General features: G+C 43.6%; 1 protein-coding gene across 3 annotated transcripts in view; it reads left to right on the top strand.

Moving 5' to 3' along the window:
* Positions 1–783: 783 nt before the first annotated feature.
* Positions 784–17,562, top strand: part of GMDS (GDP-mannose 4,6-dehydratase) — a 423,518-nt gene continuing 406,739 nt past the window's right edge. Inside the window, exons 1-3 of one of the 3 annotated variants that reach the window (XM_075084161.1) lie at positions 1,092–1,182; positions 1,654–2,173; positions 3,080–3,176. In XM_075084161.1, the coding sequence (XP_074940262.1) occupies positions 2,163–2,173; positions 3,080–3,176 (108 nt within the window). In that variant the 5' untranslated portion in view covers positions 1,092–1,182; positions 1,654–2,162. Of the gene's footprint in view, positions 1,183–1,653; positions 2,174–3,079; positions 3,177–17,562 lie in introns of those variants that run through there. The other 2 variants (XM_075084162.1, XM_075084163.1) reach the window with 2 other exon arrangements.

Here is a 17,562-nt window from a genome sequence, read left to right as displayed (position 1 = left end):
TGGTGCAACAGCCTTCAGGGATTAACAGTAAAATATGGGCAGGTGCCTTCTCCCCCTTCTTACTCGTAGGTACAGCGACACGCTGCCTCAGTAAAAAGAGGGTGCCGACACAGTGTTTCATCAGGAGAAGAAATATTTATTACAAATTCCTTTTCTAGAAGCCTTTGGGTCATTTATAAAAAGTATCTCCACCAGTGGGAAAGCCCAGGGGCACCAGCTTCGTCTCCCTGACACGTGCACCACCCTGGGCCTCACGGGGAGCCCGTTTCGATCCGGAGCTGCCTGCCACAGCTCCCCGATGTCTAACAGCCGGTAGGCCGCGGGGGCGGGCAGCAGGACGGCGATGGGCCTAGGGGCTGCGAGGCCCTACGGTCCCCCAGCCGCCGCCCGGGCGTTAATCGGCATTATTTGGTGCCCCCCACTCCTCCAAGCCGCAGGGGGCGCTGTGCTTCGGACGGGGGGCGGACCCGCGGCTGGCTCCGCTCTTTTCACATGGCAGCGCCGCCGTCGCCGCCGCCTTCCCGACACGCGGTCAGGAAGTCGGGGACTCTGTCCCTCCGCGGCGGTGGCAGCCGCGCAGGCCACGCCCCCGCTGCCCGCTGTCAACCAATCAGCGCGCCCGCCTTCCACCGCTCTGAGCCGACGCTGCCGAAAGGCAAGCCGCGGCTCCTGTCCCTTTAAGGAAGTGCCGAGGCTTCTGATTGGTTGCGGGGCCGAGCGGGGCGGAGCGATGCGAGGGGAGGGGTGGCTAAAGCGGAGCGCGGGCACAGGGCCTCCCCTGGCGGGTGCGCGCCTGCGCGGGGCTGGGTCGGCGGCAACGGGGGAGGGGGCTACACCTACGGGCGGGCGGGGAGGGAGTGGCGGCGGGCGCGGAAATGCCGTGGCGGCCGGAGCGGTAGAGGTAGCCTTCCCCCCGCCCCGAGTGAGGGCAGCCCATGTGCGAGCGGCGCCCGGGGCGGCAGGCGCCCTCCCCTTCGTGCCCGCCCCCAACACCCTGAGCCTGCTCCCGGCGACCGCGCCTCCGCCCCGGGCTATCTCCGCACCTGGGCCGCTCCCGCTGCCGCCACCGAGAGGATGGCACAGCCGCCGGCGGAGGCGTGTGCCTGTGCCGCGGCAGCGGGAGACGACGGCGAAGAGATGAACGGCAGGAAGGTGGCTCTCATCACGGGCATCACCGGGCAGGTAACGGTGGGGGCTCGCCTCCTTCCCGGGCTTTGCCCGCGCGCGGAGCCGGGGCTGGTGGGGGCGGGGAGACCCGCCACGAGGCGCCCGTGGGCAACCGTGACTGAGGCCGTGCGTGGGAGCGGTGGCGGCGGAGGGCTTCGCGCGGGGCTGCCGGGCGCGTTTGCAGGCAGCGGGCACCCCTCCCTCCCACCCGGGCCCCCGTGGGCGCGTCGCGCCGGTGCGTGCCCAGCCCCGAAAACACCTCGTAACGGGGCGGCCATCCCGGTGCCCGCTTCCCCTCGCGGTTCGTGCAGGGGCTCCCGTGACGGCCCCCAGCCGGCTCAGAGGCGGACAGACCGCCCCGAGGTAAAAGGCTCACCCACCTGTGGCTAGGGCTCGTTTGCCTCGGGGTTTGAAGTGTTTGTCACTAGGTGTGTATGGGGGAGGGGGTGCATCGCTCTTATATCTTGGCTTTGGACTGTCTTATAGTAAACCTTTACCAGGAGTTCCTAAGAAATCAGCTAAACCTGTCCTGAGGTGAGAAGTGAGCATCAATGAGAAAGGAGCCACGCCTAGAAAAGACATTACCAGGAGCCAGTGTTGGGACTCTTCAACCCGAGGGTCTGAAGTGGTGGAGGTAGCAGTGCGGTGGTACCAGTGCAGGTGTGAGGCAGCCTGCAGGAGGGTTTGACCTGAGCAGGCTTGTTGCTTGGAGGGGCTCTTTGCCACCTGTCTCTTTGACATACTGGGCAGCCGTGCATTTACACTCAGTACCCGCTTTATATCCAGACCTGAATGGATGGCAAAAGCATTTCCCCAGGCCGCTTGGTTTGTATTCATGTGCGTTCATTGCAGTCTCCAATTTTTCGGCTGTATTACTCATAGGGATAATCATGCTCTCTGAGTCCTGATGGTCTGAGCAGAAGGTGCAGGAGAAAGGTGTCTTGGAAAGAAAAAAATCATTTTCCCTTGGAGCAACTTCCACACTGTCAAAAGAGATGTTCCAGTGGTGAGTTTAACCTGGTGAGACCTGCAGGAGTTTTGATGTGTGCAGTTTGTAGCTTTTGCTGCTGCATTCCCAACAGGCAGCTTGGGTATTTGGTTGGATTGCTTGTCCACACAGAGGTCTGCATTGTTGTGTCTTTGCTGGCAAGTGGGTGCTAAATAGAAGCTGCCCTGGACATGCTTAGTTGTATTTGAGGAACACCTTATTTGCAATGTAGATGTTGCACTCTGTCTGAAAGAAAACTGCTCTGCTTGCACACTGCTTACCTCTTGGAATGTGCTGAATGACTTCTGCTGAGGGGATTATCTTCTGTGATTGGTATAGCCTGTTAAGAAGGTAATATTGTATAGTAAGAATTAATGCTTGTCTCAGAATCCCAGGGGAACATCGTTTTTCCTTTATGGCTTGCATTTAATCAGTGATGGCTTCATACATGGAAGAACTTGTCCTGGTGTGCTTTGCAGATCAACTTGTGAGGTGCTGGTCTGGACTGCTTAGGCGGCCATGAGCATTGTGGAAAAGCACATGTCAAAACAAACAGCTGCTCTTTCACTCTGAGACAATGTTAGTTAATGCTTTTTTTATAGTAGAAGAACCATCAGCTTTTGTGAGGGAGCAAATCTAGAGACAATATAGTGTCATAGCAGCTTTCATCTGTTATCTAAGAAAACCTGCACTATGCTTTGAACGTTCACTTGCTGTTTGTGTTTTACCTCATCATGTCTGTTCTTGTATGTTCTTACAACACTTCTGGTGCCCACTTTTCCCATGGGTTACAGCTGTCTCTCAATAGAAGGCTGAGGAAACCCCTCCAAGCAGCTGTCTGACAAGGAGATGTAACAATGTCTGCGAAGAGGAAAAAGTAATAATCTGTGTACACTAACTTTTTTGCTTGATGTTTATTTTTAGCAAGAGCACAGTCAAAGCTTTCCCAAGGACTACTTTGGTGCTGTGTGAACAGTCTTCAAGTTTGTTGACAGAAGTACATTTCTCTTCATCAAAGATAGTAAGTTAGGGGTCTGTAGTCACAATGCCCTGATTCTTTCAGCACTATGTTATTTTTCCCTATTTCCAAAGTAGCTCCTCCATCTTAATTTAACCCTTGTCAGGCATATTATTTAGTGTTGGAGTGTGTGCAGAACCAGAGCTGGTACAGGTGTGGGATACCTGAAGGTTAGCAAGTGAGGTTGGGTATCTTAGTGACAAGACTGTACCAACTCTTGGCTTAGGATGGAAGTTTTATGCTGAGGGTGGCCTCTTTTGGGGTCCTGTAGTCCTCCATTTTGAGATCTGCTGCTAGGAATCCTCATCCCTCTTTCTGTAGGTGAGCTTTTAAAGAAAGTCACCATAGTACTTGTTCCTTGCCTCTCTTTCATTCCCTTTATTTTTACATAGTATCTTTCATTTTATTTGAAGAGGCCTCACCTGGTTTCTGTTTCTTATCTGAAAATAGACCTGTATGTCTCACCTCCCAGGAGAAAGTCCTAGGGCCATCTGTTTTTAAACTTAATTGCCATATCTAAAATGTACAAATATGCTGAAGTGGAAGCTAGAGCTCAGGCTTTGTCTTTCCTAGGTAGTTACTTTAATTACTGGGCTAAAGAGAGTTGGTCTGTTTGACATTCTTCCTTGGAACTGGTGCTCTTTCAAGGTGGGAGACAAAGGCTTGGATCCCTTCAGACCGAGGAAGGTGTTGAACAACTGGATGGTAAACTCCGCTTATTTAAACTGGGTCCTTTCTGCTACAGCAAGTTTATTTTTAAAAAGTGAGTTGGCATAGTTGCACTGTGTAAGGAACCTGCTTTTGTTTGCATGTGGCCGATGTATGCAGAGTGTTTGAGATAAGGCCCTGTGTCTGGTTCCTGGAACAAGGGTAGGTGGGAGGTAAGCATTGAGCGAACTGGGCCATGACTGTTTTAGGCAGATGTAAATGTGCTTTTGACTTTAGAGTACTCTTGGGCCAGGCAAGGTGCTGCTTGAACTGTAGCAGCCCTTCCTGAGTTAAGAACACTGGTGTAGCATCATCTCAATTGTAGTGTTGAAATTGGACAACTCATTTTATTTTTCAGAACTTCTGTATAGCCATGAACATCTGGATTGTCCATATTTTCCACTGACAAAAGATGGGATTTTGTTTCTGCTATGATGGAGAAAGAGTTGAGCTCAGGTAGGGCTATATTTTGACAATGGGGCAATTGACTGATGATGCAACTTTTAACTGAAATATACCGTGGAGATGTGGCACATCTAACTTCCGATTTATGGACTTCTAATGGGATTCTTAAGACTTTACAGGATTCTGAGGATGGGCTGCCTGCACAAGTTCTTCTGTATAGTGAGTGACTGGAGGTTTGTGCTGTGTGCCATCTTACTGCACCAGCTAACAAACCCAGTTCACATGGCTTGCTTCTCCTCTAGGTGTAAGGTGTTAAAAGGATAGGCCACTGCGAAGGTGAATGTGTTACTGATAGGAAGGTGATTTTGTGACCTTTGGCCAAGCAGCAGAAAGTTTGCAATATGCACGGTGAAGCCACCAAGGAAAACAAATTCCATAATTTTATGGTCAGTACTCAAATGACACTCTGGCTGCAATGGCTGGACCTTAGTCTGTAGGAAATCAAAGCAGATGAATGAACCTCTACAAATTCTGCATCTACCCATGGGGTTACAGTGAAATCAGTATCATTCTACTACTGGCATTACTGATAAGAGACTAAGCATGTGGCCAGTGGTGTTGTATACTCCTCTTGCAGTACTGAGATTTCCCTTATCTCCTTTGTCACACTACAGCAGTGGGATGAACCATGCTTCACTGCTTTGCTAAAATGACTTCTAGAGCAAGGCAATTGCTGTGGCTGGGTGGATAAAACGTTTCTGAAGTACTATATAGGTATTGGTCTACTGGTAGGCTACTTGTGAGTAGCACTTCTTTTCTTCGTTTAAGGGAAAGTATTTTGAATTAAACAGGCCTGTTGTATTAAAATGATTTTAACAAAACTAGAATATGACTCTTATTGGAAGAGTTTTTTCACAATGCAAAATAGATGTGCTGGACTCCTCAAATTTTGATACCTTGAAGAATTACTCAAAAATGGGGGTTTTGAATCAAATACCAGTACAGCTAAAAAAAATAATTCTAGATATGCAGCTATGTCTTGTCTCTTGTTTGGGGAAGTTACTAAAGCAGTACTTCTTGACAGCACTGTTTTTTAGGCACAGTGACTAAATGTCTGTTAAAGTTGCACTGAAATATCTTTCTGGTAAGTCGGATTGCACTGCAATCAGTCTGATCATCTTTCTGTATGATGATGCTTGTAAGAGTATTTAGGTACTTGACTTCTTGGAGAAATACCAAGAAATACTCTAGCTGAGTCTTAACTATGAGGTTATATGTTGATTGTTCTACTTTTCCCCCTCGGTCACTGGACTGTGGGTGGTGAATTATGTCTGTCTTGTCTGGTGCTATCCTGCATTACTTGGAGAGACAGTAAGGTAAGAGGCTGTAGACCAAGGTGATTCAACAGGCACTTATAAAGCTCAGTTTTGAATTAAGCAATGCACCAGAGGCTATTGCAAATTGTAGCTGAAGGAAGTACTTGTGTTTCTGCCTTGAGCTCTTACAGCAGTGGTACCAGCTTCTGCTCCCTTGCCTGCAGTGCTGTCAAATTCCACAGCCATTTGGCAAAACTTAAGGTAGCAGCCTCGGAAGTTTAAATCAAATCCTAAAATAGTGTAAATATGACTTACAAGTGAGTGTGCATGCAGAAATGCAGGAATGTTCTTTTTAATTGGTTGATGTAGGTAGAATACATGGTCTGCCTCTGTCTTTCTGGTATCGGAAGTTCAATCAGTTGCTGACAGCCTTTGCTATTCCTGTAACACACCAAACCTCTATAAATGCACACTGCAAGTTTCATGCAGGTGTTACCGTTCCTGGTTTGGGAGAGGGTAACTGTATCGAGAGGTGGGGGGAAAAGATACTGAGAAAGCAAGATTTGCTGAATTGAGGTTGTCTTTTGAATCTGACTGTTGAGAATGAAGCTATGCAAGACAGACTCTGTGGGGCAAACTACCATTAATAAGACAACATGACTCATTGCTTAGTAGATAAAAAAATCAATAGCTGGTATGGAGTGTGACTATAAAACTCATTGATACTTTGTGGCTAAAAGAACTTTGTTTCTTGGAGGAGAGTTGTAAAGGAAATGGTTAAACTACTTAGAAAAGCATCCTTTTTTAAGTATTGACAAAAGTAGTGAGGTGGGAATCTTTGTCACTGGGGAGCATGTGTATAGCTGGATGGCACAGGTAGAGAAATGTTATAGGCTGTTGTACCAGAGAGAGTTCGCTGGGTGAGGGATAAAATCCAAAGGATTGCTCTTCTGCATAGAGATAGGAGGATAGTTTTTGCTGAAACTGGCTAAAGCTAAATATTACTATTGCTGCCTTTTCATTTGAATAAATATTTTCTTGGTTGAACCCAGGTACTATATTTCAATTGATGTCTCTAGGTACCCAAGGGTTGTCTGGAGTGAGAATTTCAGATATGTTGAACGTCTGTGTCTTGGTTTGAGGATGCAGATGTAGGAACAATAATTTGAGCACAAACTGAAATACAAGAAACCTCATTTAAACTTGAGAGGTGGTGTTTGGGGTGTTCTGGGTTTTGTTTTAAGTGATAAAGGTGGTCAAACACTGGAACAGACTGCCCAGAGAAGTTGTGGAGTGTCTGTCCCTGGAGGTGTTCAAAACTGAACTGGACATGGCCCTGAGCAACCTGCTCTAGTTGACCCTGGCTTGAGCAGGGATCTTGGACTCAGTGATCCACAGAGGTCCCTTCCAACATAAATTTGTATGATTCTGCAAGTCCTCTGCAGGATCAGAAGTTGAACTCCTACAGTTTGTGCCAAGATGGCACAAGCAGCTTGTTGGAAACTCTGCAGCAAATGAATAGTGGCTGTGGCATGAAACCCAAGCTTGCCCTAAAGTACAATTTCAGGTCATTCCCTTTACAAGATATAAATAAGCAGTGTTACTATTGAGTTTCATCCAAAACTCTTGAGAAGAAGGTATTTTATTGAAAAGTAGTGTAACAAATACTAAAATGGAGACTAGAATATAATCTGAAAACAGAGGTCCTGTTTTTTAGAAAGATGCCTGAATTTTGATTGTCAACCCTTTTCCCTTCAAAGGAGGAGCCAAACCAGATAGTCTAATTCAGCTAATGCATTGACCTCTTAATAAAGGAATGTGTAATTATGTGGTCCAATGCTTTATTCTTTCACCTGTGTTTCATACTCTACAACAATATGTGCAGACTGGTGGGGCTTTTGTCTTCTCCAGGAATGGGAGTCCAGGACACTGGCTGTTCTCTGTGCCTTCCCAGCTGTACTCCATTGTTTTTCAGAATAGTGCAAGTTGGTGGTGTTCGAACATAAGTGAACTAGAAGATATTAATGGTAAAAAGTATAGATAATACAGGATTAGCTCGTATGTGTCTTGATGTATTAACGTCCTTTTTTTCTTTCCATCTTTGCACAGCTTTGCTCAGTGTTTGACTGCCAGTGAAGTCTAGTTACTTACTGGAGAGGGAAGTTCTGGTAGCCTGGCTCAGCTAGCAGGTATTAACTGAAGGACCAGGGCAGGCAATCTGATTCCCTGTGTTTCAACAGGATATGTACATGATGTGGATTGAAAAACACTGTGAACAGCAAAGCAAGTGAATTATAAGGTACTGTATACTGTAATGTGTACCTGCTGTGAAAGTAGATAAAGTACTGAAAATGTTCCAGGAAGAATAAAATTATAAAGTTCTTGTTAACAGTGCCAAAGATATGAAACAGAAGCATGGTATCCAGTTAGGGTTGGGAAGCTGACTTGCTCCAACATTTCTCATGAAAGTTTCTCATGCTGCGGATAGCCAAAGGTGGGGGGGGGGGTTGTTGTCACTGCTGCCCGGACTGACAAGGAGAGCAGAATATCCCAGTGCCAGCAGCATGCTACTTGCTTTGTCTTGGGTTTCTTTTGGTTTGTGGGTTTTAAATTTAATGAAGATTGACTGTCAGTGTAGACAGAACCTGTGTTTCCGTATTTCCTAACTTTTTAAAGGGTTGAAGCATTCTCTTTATGTACCTATAGCCAATCCAAACTGAAGAGAACTCCTGTGAAAACCTTTTTTTCCTGTGACTTCATCCTCTTCCACTAAGTTTTGGTCTTTTTTTCTCCTCTGATTGTCTTTCAGATCCTTTTGGCTGTTGAGCTTTCTGCACAAGGGAGTCAGTTTCTTAGAAAATAGATAGCTATGCAGATGGACAAGGAAAATGGAGTACTTAAACCTATTGATGGCCTGTGTGAAGAACACATCAAAGATTACCACTCTGATTCCTGTGATCCGAGGAAGCTGAATAAAAGGTTTCTCAGTGCCCTGGAGATACTGGTGTACATCCCAGTGGTGCTTCCTATTGCCCCCACCTTATCTCTCTGAGGACTACTGAGACTGAGTTTCTTTGCACTTACCCATGCTTTCATTTAGTCTGGGGAGCACTCTTTCTCAACAGTTTCTGGAACTTTGTCCCAGCTTGTTCAGACTTTTGGGTCTGGAGTAGAGACCTGATTAAGTATATGTTATTACAAACTTGTCACCTCTGTTTCTCCTCTTACACTGTTGCAGCACAACTCAGGCTTATTTTGGAAAGCATGGTTTCATTGAAGCACTAGGCAAATAATACAAACGCAAGTCAGCAGTGTGGTAGATGTCTAGTTTCTTCTCACAGGTGTGTGCTTTCTCTTGCTCCAAATCTCTTATTTGGTTGTGTTTTAGCCAAATGTGTGAAATAAAAGCTTTTCTTTTTTGTCACCTCCTGCTTCTTTTATATGAATTCACTGATTGATTTTTCAGGACCTCAGCTAAGGAGTTCCTTTGTGTCACATGTATATGAACTGGAGGATGCATTACGTCCAAAATTTTCAATTAAGCAAATCTATAGGAGGTGAGGTGAAAGAACTCTCTCCAGTGTCTTCTGACTATTACTGGAAAGTCCCTGTAGCTTGTTCCATGTCTAGGGTGTGCACAAACTTCACAATCTAAATCCATAATGAAGCTTTTGTAAAGCCTGCCAAACAAGTTCATGTAATCTAGCTTATCTGTTGTCACCTGTGCATTTTACATGTGTCGTTAAGCAACTGAACTTCCTTGTATGCAATGTAAATGTTGCAACAATTTTTCATTTATTCACAAATACACACAAAGTAGTATACCTAAGGCAGGCTTCCTTCAGGAGTGTTTCTTGTTAAAGTCTACATAAATGGGAAACTTGAATTTTGCTTTGTAACTCAAATGTCATCTGACAGTAAGCAAATTAAGTCTAAGGACATGTCTGAGTTTATGATCTGTTTGCAGGAAGTTCAGTGATAAGAGCATTTGATAGTGTACCCTGAGACAACTCTGTTGCATTGAATAATGGTACAGCTTGCATTGTGCAGTCAAATTGGTCAGTTAAAGTTGACAGTATCACAACACCTTTGTAGTGGTGCTCAGCTAAGGACAGTGATCCAACAGGTATGTCAGCCACAACAGATGTATTTGAGTGTGGGATGCCACAATCTTGTCTCTTTGCAGATTTTTCCAAGTAGATAAACTAGCTTGTGCTGTATTTGCTGTCCTTGGACACCTTTGAAATAACAGGAAGAAAAGATGCTTGCTCTGAGAAAAAATCTAATTATCAAATAGAGTAAGATACAGTCAAATTTTATGAAGGGCTTCTGCAGGGCTTTGCTTTAGCTGTCATTTGATCCATTTATTGCTGTTTGGGAATTCCTACATCCTGTGGTGAAATCTAATGCAGAAGGAAAAAGTTTGCCCTGTTAAATGTCTAGTTCAGTGTTTTTGCTTGTAATGAGAAGATGCATTGTCTCTGCTGCATATCTGTCACCTGCATAGCTATTGAATACATGCCTCTTGGCTTTTTTCCCTCTTCCAAGTTCCTGAGGGGATGATGGTCTTTGAATGTGTTATATATCACATGCAAATCTCTGAAGCTCCACCTTCCAAGATAGTGGTGAAGCATGTGGTGATAGATATGCTGTCAGGTCTACTGTAACTGTTCTTGTGTATTCATAAGCACTTTGAGGTAGCATGTCACCATACTGCAGGGGAAGCCTTAAAAAGTCAGAAAACATGTAGCAACTTGAAAATAAACTTGAAAAGAGTAGACAGTTCTTATTTGTGTTCTATAATGTCTGAACCCATGCCAGAAGTAGCTTGAACATATATTTACTATTTTATGAATGGAATTAAGTCTTTCCCGAGGTATGTATGTCTAGAAAGAAATAAAAACCTGAATCCAGGCAGGACAGGCTCCTGACTCCTCCTATACATACTGTTTCTCATTTTTGTTCTTCTAGTTTGATATACTGCAGTCCCTTCTGACCGCTACTGTAGTCCCTACCTGTATGCTTCTGTTGGTGCTTTTTTCCTAATACGTTTCATGCATACAGGATCTCTTTAGGTGTATTAGCAATGGCTGGCTTCATCAGTGATACTGGTGGTGACCCATAGCTTCCTCTTGATTGCAATTTGTCTTATAAAAAGATAAGGAGCAACTACTCTATCTTTGGCTGCTGGTTGGTGCTCTTGCCTTCTTTAGCACTGACATTGCTCTCTAAAAGCATAAACATTACTGTGGAGCAGGTTTGGTTTCGAAATGCTGAAATTTCTGGCTACCCTTTCTGGATTTCTTACAACTAAATAATTGTGGTTTTGATGTCAGTGTAACTTTCCTATGATCACACAGTAGTAGTCTGTCAACGTATTCCTGCCAAAATTTAGCATGCTGTTTCCTTCTGAAATTAAAATACTATGAAAATCCTGCAAGATGTACAGTATAAAAGGGGTACAGAGCTCTTCAGACCCACATGGAAAAATATTATGTTCTTCTGTCTTCTAGTGGCTTTTTGAGGTATGTGTTTTCCATGAGAAGGCTTAAGACAACACAGCCCAGAAGCTTCTTTGCTGGTGCTGATTTGGCAGTTACTGGTCAAGTGTTGCCCTGCTGAAGCTCAAGCCTGGTCTATACCAGCAGAACTTCACAGCTGCTTTGCTTACAAGTTGTTGGGTTTTTTCTCCCTCAATGTTTGCAGTGATGCTGAAAGCTGTTTCAGAATCTGGCTGGCCTTTGAACAGCAGTAGGGGGTCTGTGGTGGTAGGTCTGCAGGCTCAGTAGCGTACATCACTTTATTTTTGAAGGTGAAATAAAGTTGGAGAATTAATCTTGAAGATGTGAAGACAAGGAAGTCATAAAGACTAAGAGTCCATTTTAGGGAAGTAGTCATACTTGCCGCTGCTCCAACTGAAAACTTGTAACTGGTTTTGCTTCATGTATTTGGCTTCTTAAAATTCTGAAGGTCACCTGATGTGCATTAAATGATCCTATGTTCTTATTGCAGCTCTTTATAGTTGAGTACATAGTGCAACTGTTTCAGTCCTGCATTTTAAAATACGAGGATTTTTTTGCTAGAGTTCTGTTATTCAAGAATGAAATAGGAGTCTTAATATCGACAACATCTCCAAAATGGCACTTGCTGTATTTCTCTTGGTAATATCTTTGTATTTTCATACTCTTACAGTTGTGCTGGATTGCTATTTAGTCACGTTATAAAAAACACATTTGTGGAAATGCATTTGTATGCTGTGATTTTTGATTTGTGAAGTGCAGGTAGAATTTCAAATCACTACACTGCCTGTTGCTTTTCTTGTTTAAACAGTATGAGAGATTGGACTTTCTTAATTTGAAAGTAACTCAGGTGGGGAAGTACTGGCTGCTAATTCCTTTTACAGTGCAATTCAGCTCTGTTACACGAACTCTGTCAGTTTTGGTCATATCCCAGGATCTCACATCTATCTGTTGTCTTGCTCAATTAAAGGGAAGTGTGATACAGACTTGGCAAATTGAAAGCAAACAGAACCTTAAGACGACTAAAAGTCCCTAAGCAATAATGCCATGGTTTTGATTTTGATAAATTGACTGAACTGTAAAATGATGGTTTAAGTTGTTTTTAGTTAACATGAAGATATGTAAAGCAGGAAATGAGAATGCACACATGCATTTGAAATATACCACTTACCCATCAGTTAATGTTGTAACTAATGCTTGCAATGGTAGACATACAGCTTACTCTTGACATTGGTTAAGTAGGTTGAGTTTCTCTTGGAATTACTTGGTGTGACTTCAAAATGTGATGGTGAACTTTTGCTAATTGAAGCCATTTCATTTCCTTTTTACAAGCCTGTGTTACTGGGTGATGGATTCTGTCATCTCAGGTGGGAACCTTTTTGCTTAACTGTTTCTACACCTGAGCAAGTTGTCTAGGCAGCTGTTCTGGTGAGTGAAAACCCTGTAGCTGATGGAAAGATGAGGCTTGTTTCAGCAAATGCAGGTGCCTACCTTGGGATAAGACCTGGTGTTGTGAATTGTATTGTCTATATGCATATCTGCTCTGCTGACTGGAAGGGTGCTGTGGGTGGCTGCCTGTTGGAGCATATGCTTGTGCTGTCCTGAGTAGCACTTCCTCTTGCAATGAGGAAGCATTTATTTTGTCTGAAGTACTCTATAGGATAAGCAAAGGTGACAGAATTTGATTACTGGTGGTGTTTCTTAGAATCATAGAATCATGATGGTTTGAAAAGACCTCTAAGATCATCAAGCCCAACCATCAACCCAACACCCCCCATGCCTCCTAAACCATGCCTTGAAGTGCCACATCTACGTGGTTTTTGAACACCTCTGGGGATGGTGACTCCACCACCTCTCTGGGCAGCCCGTTCCAGTGCTTGACCACTCTTTCAGTAAATAAATTTTTCCATAATATCCAGTCTAAACCTCCCCTGGTGCAACTTGAGGCCATTTCTTCTCGTCCTATCACCAGTGACTTGGGAGAAGAGGCCAACACCCACCTCACTACAACCTCCTTTCAGATAGTTGTAGACAGTGATAAGGTCTCCCCTGAGCCTTCTTTTCTGCCAGTTCCCTCAGCCGCTTCTCATAGATGTGTTCTCCAGACCGGTCACCAGCTTCATTGCCCTTCTCTGGACACGTTCCAGCACCTCAATGTCCTTCATGTAGTGAGGGGCCCAAAATAGAACACCGTATTTGAGGCGCAGCCTCAGCAGTGCTGAGTGCAGGGGGACTACCACTCCTCTACTCCTGCTTGCCATGCTATTCTATCTTCTAGTAAGAAGAGTATATTGAGCAGTAAATGTATATGCAATTAAGGAAATGGGGACTGAGTGCTTTTATAGGTACTGTTCCTGTGAGACTGCTTCTTTGGAGTTGATCTGATGAGGAATACTGCTCCCAAATCACTACCTGCCCCCTGAGCACCCTCTGCATACCACTGCAGCTATGTTGTCACTGTTGTCCGCTCCATCCCTGACCACCTAGTCTCTGTTTGAGGGACTGACTGGCATGTTTGCTTTCCACCTTGCTTGTCCTCAGTGATGTGTCTTATGTTGCTCTCTATCATGTGTGTACTGTGACTTTCATACTAAACCATGCTTCCAGCCAAAAATGTAATGGTTTTGCTTCCAAAGCTCTCTGGAGAGTTTAGGTATTTTTGTCTTTTGGTTCACTGAGACTGTGGCATTTCAGTGTAAGCTAACAACTGTCCATGTTCCCCATGTAAAACCTCCCTGTAATTACTTACAAATGTTGGCACCTACTGTATAGCCTGTGTGTGTTGAAGGACAGGATGGGGCCGGTTTATAGCCCTGGATGGTAGGAAAAGGGAATGGGTGGCCAAAAATCAATTAAAGAGAGATCCTTTTGAAGGAAGTACAAGCCCACGTTCCTAATGAAGGTCTGAAATCTTGTGAGTGGTTCAATATGGTGAGTGAAATAATGTCACCAGTTTGATCCTGACTTCCAGTGGAGGTGGTTTTGATTTTTTTTAAATTGCTTTCACTAAGAAATAATTTGAACTTATGGGAATGGCATTGACAGTTATCAAATCAAATCACTATTTAAAAAAACAAAACAATCCAAAACCTCTCAATAAGGCTTAAAAGATTACTTTTAACAGTTCAGATAGGGGTTTTTCCCTGTTAGTTTAACATTTTGTGTGTGTGCAGCTTTCCCTCTGGCATGTTTGGGACTGAGGGAAAGATGGAGGAGGGGAGGATTTCTAAATCTACAGAATTTGTCTGGTGTGTGCCTTTAAATATTGTAGTTCCATATATTCCACTTATATTAATGAGGTTTCACTTTAATGGGGGGATAAGGGGAAAAGAAGTAGGAAAGGCCAGGGGAAAAACTACTCATTTCTATCTTTACAAGTAGGACTGTACTGCCTTTGACATTATGTATGTGGAAGAAACAGATCTGTTTATATATTAGTGTGTGTGTGAATCAGATTATTGAAATTCAGTGTATAATTATATTACCTTACTAAATATTACAACTAAGAGACATTACTGTTCTTCCACACTGAGTCAAGGGTGCTAGCCTTCTAAGCTAGTCTGTAATGTTTGTCATAATTAACCGTAATAATTCTATTTATAGAATAAAATCAGGAATGCCTGCAGTATGCCTGATGCATCAAAACACCCTGGGAAGAAGTTCCCTTGGATTCTGGTCACATTCTGTTTGTGAATTGACTCTACCTTTTATTTAAAAGATGCTCTTTCATTGCAGGACCTTTTCAGCAGTATATCCTTAACACATGTTAGATTGAAATGCTGCATTTTTTGTGCTTGCTTGGGTAGGTGTGGGACCTATGTCAGCATGAGTGGGGCTTTTAATTTTGTGCATGCGCAGAGCTGATCACTGACTGCTTATTATTCAGTCACAAATTTCCCTGCTTGAAGAATCTCAAATGATGCCTTTTCAAACATAAATCTGTTAATGCTGTTCTGTGTTTAAGCAGAAGGTGGCCAAGTTACAAAGATCTATAGCTGCGAGCTGTGTATTAGCACAGTTTCTTTGGTATACCTCTAATACTTGAAGAACCTATGCCAAAATAGAAAATCATGTACTCTTATTTCTCAGTTCCTGCTGTCTACCAAGTTTCTGTCTTGCAGTATTTACCAAACTGTCTTTTAAGGTGTAGTCCTATTTGGCAATGATTTTATCCAAAAACGACTTGCAAATTCCGGATCTTAACTATTTGGAGATTATGTATTAAAATATAGTTGACTCTTGCATTTTACCCAGTGAAAACAGAAACCATGCTCCCTATGGATACAGGCGCAATATGCTTGCTTCTAGTGAAAGCCGTTTTTACAGCTGGGTGTTAAAGTCATGAAAATCAAACTGCTGACACAGCCTTAATCACAGTGCCACGAGTAGCACTTCTTTGTTTTTGTACGACAGTTTCATTGGTACTATTAATAGCTGGCTCCTTACAGGTGTTCGTGTATAATAACTCTTATAAGACAACACTTGGTAAGTTTTCAAAAGAATCACTTTAATTCCAGGAATAATTTCTGCAGAGAGACCTTTTGACTCTTTTTCCTTGTTGAGGGTTTTGGTCATAAAAATCCATATGTTGAAAATGTTCGTTACTTTGAATTCAAGTGCAGCTTTGTTAAGGGGGGAAAGCAGAAAGAAACTGGCTTGCTTGTGATAGTGGACAGCATCACTCAGTCTGTTTCTGTTGTCAGTCTACTCAGAAAAAATACCGATCTCTCTGTTTTACTGGTCTGCCATTGCTGCTGGGCTGGCAGGACAGCGTAGGAGATGCAGCTGTAGCAGTGCCTTCTTCAAGGGAATACCAGGTGTAGCAAAACTGTGAAGAAAAGCCTGTATGCTTCTGTTTCAGACACCAGCAAGGGAAAGTGAATACAGTAGTAAAGGCTTTTCTCAGCTGTTGCTGGGTGTATATAGAGATGTCTCACGCTTTTAGCAGAGTGGATGATGGAAGGCAGAGTTCCCCTTGCAGGGCTTTCTCATGCTCCCCCTTGAGTCTGTATGTGGTGGGGTTGGGAGGACAAAGGAGCAACTGTGTACAGAAAGTGAATCTGGAACAGCTTAGGTGGCTATAGTCACTCCTCAGCTTGGAGAAACACCCTCTATGGAGTGAACTGTAAAACCTGTTGTTCTCTTGTATGGTTATCATTGAGCCCCATTTTAAAGCAGCTGAAGACTGGCGCGTTGCCTCTACCTGGTAGTGCTGGTTAATGCAATAATACACCAGGACATAATTATCTCGACCTCTGGAGAAACTGAACTGAGAGTAACTTGTTTCAGAAGTGAGCAATTTTCTGCGTGTGGCTCCTGGCATCTATAAAGCAAACAAGTCTTTCTTCAACTCCGGTTACAACCTCTTTGGGACTGCTATTGAAACATGGCTAGCAGACGTCATATGGTATTGATACACTTCTCTCTTTCCCTGGTCTGTACCTGGGCTTGCTGACATCTGAAGAATGTATGTGAAGTTTATTTGCAAATAATAATGTTTTAATATGGATTTCAAAGGTGTATCAGATACTGCAGCATGCATGTGTATATAGTTGCTCTTTAGGTAATGAGGTATTTGATCTGGACATAGCTGGAAGTTGTTAGGCTTTTAAGAGATTTCATAGGAGGAATGGCTTAATTAGCATGGAGACCAGCCTTGTAGAAATAACACTCCTAACATATTGCTATCTTTAATACATTTAGCCACACTCAGTTCATTAATTACATGGAAAAAGGCTGACTAATACAGTGGAAATGTTGGGGGGAGATGGGGGGGACTAGAGAGCAAGGAGGAAAAAAAAAATTGAAGTTTCTGGTTTAGGTTGTTCCAATAGCTCTACGCAGTCAAGCCCATGCAAATCAAAATTGTCAGCTGATGAGAGAGAGGTGATGCAAGGCACCTAAGGTGCTTACAGGTTTAAATAAATTGCTTTGTCTAGGCATTGCAGTATGTTGTGAATAAACTTGATACTCCTGAAGTAATGGTTAAAGGTGAAAGATGACAAGATGCTTGAAGGTAAGTATTGTCTCTGTGCATCATCAGTTCTGTATCAGTGGTTATTAACTCAAATTCTGACTTGATTCTTTGGTGGCTTTCTTACCATGGTTTGGTCATCATTCTCAGTATGTCAGCTGTACCTGACTTTTCTGAAGCTTCCATTATAAACCTTTTCCTCTGAATTCCTCTTGACAAAGTGTGAACATCAGTTGTTGAACTTTGCAGCGAGTAATATTTACTGTGTTAGTAAGAAAGACGCTGTAGAGAGAAGGTGCTTAGGGGTCCCTTCCTTAAATCCATGCAAGAAGTGCTGCTGTCCTGGACACCCGTGAGAGGACCTTGTTGGATGCCCAGGCCTCTTGGGAGCGAGTGGAGCCTGAAGGAGTAGTCAGTTCCATACTTCCATTATTTGAAGCTGATGTCAAATGCATCTTTGTGATGGG

The sequence above is a fragment of the Phalacrocorax aristotelis genome, chromosome 2 (genome assembly GCF_949628215.1).
Source record: "Phalacrocorax aristotelis chromosome 2, bGulAri2.1, whole genome shotgun sequence".
Taxonomy (NCBI): Eukaryota; Metazoa; Chordata; class Aves; order Suliformes; family Phalacrocoracidae; genus Phalacrocorax; species Phalacrocorax aristotelis.
The sequence above is the reverse complement of the archived record's forward strand: the minus strand, read 5'-3'. Positions and strand labels throughout refer to the sequence as shown.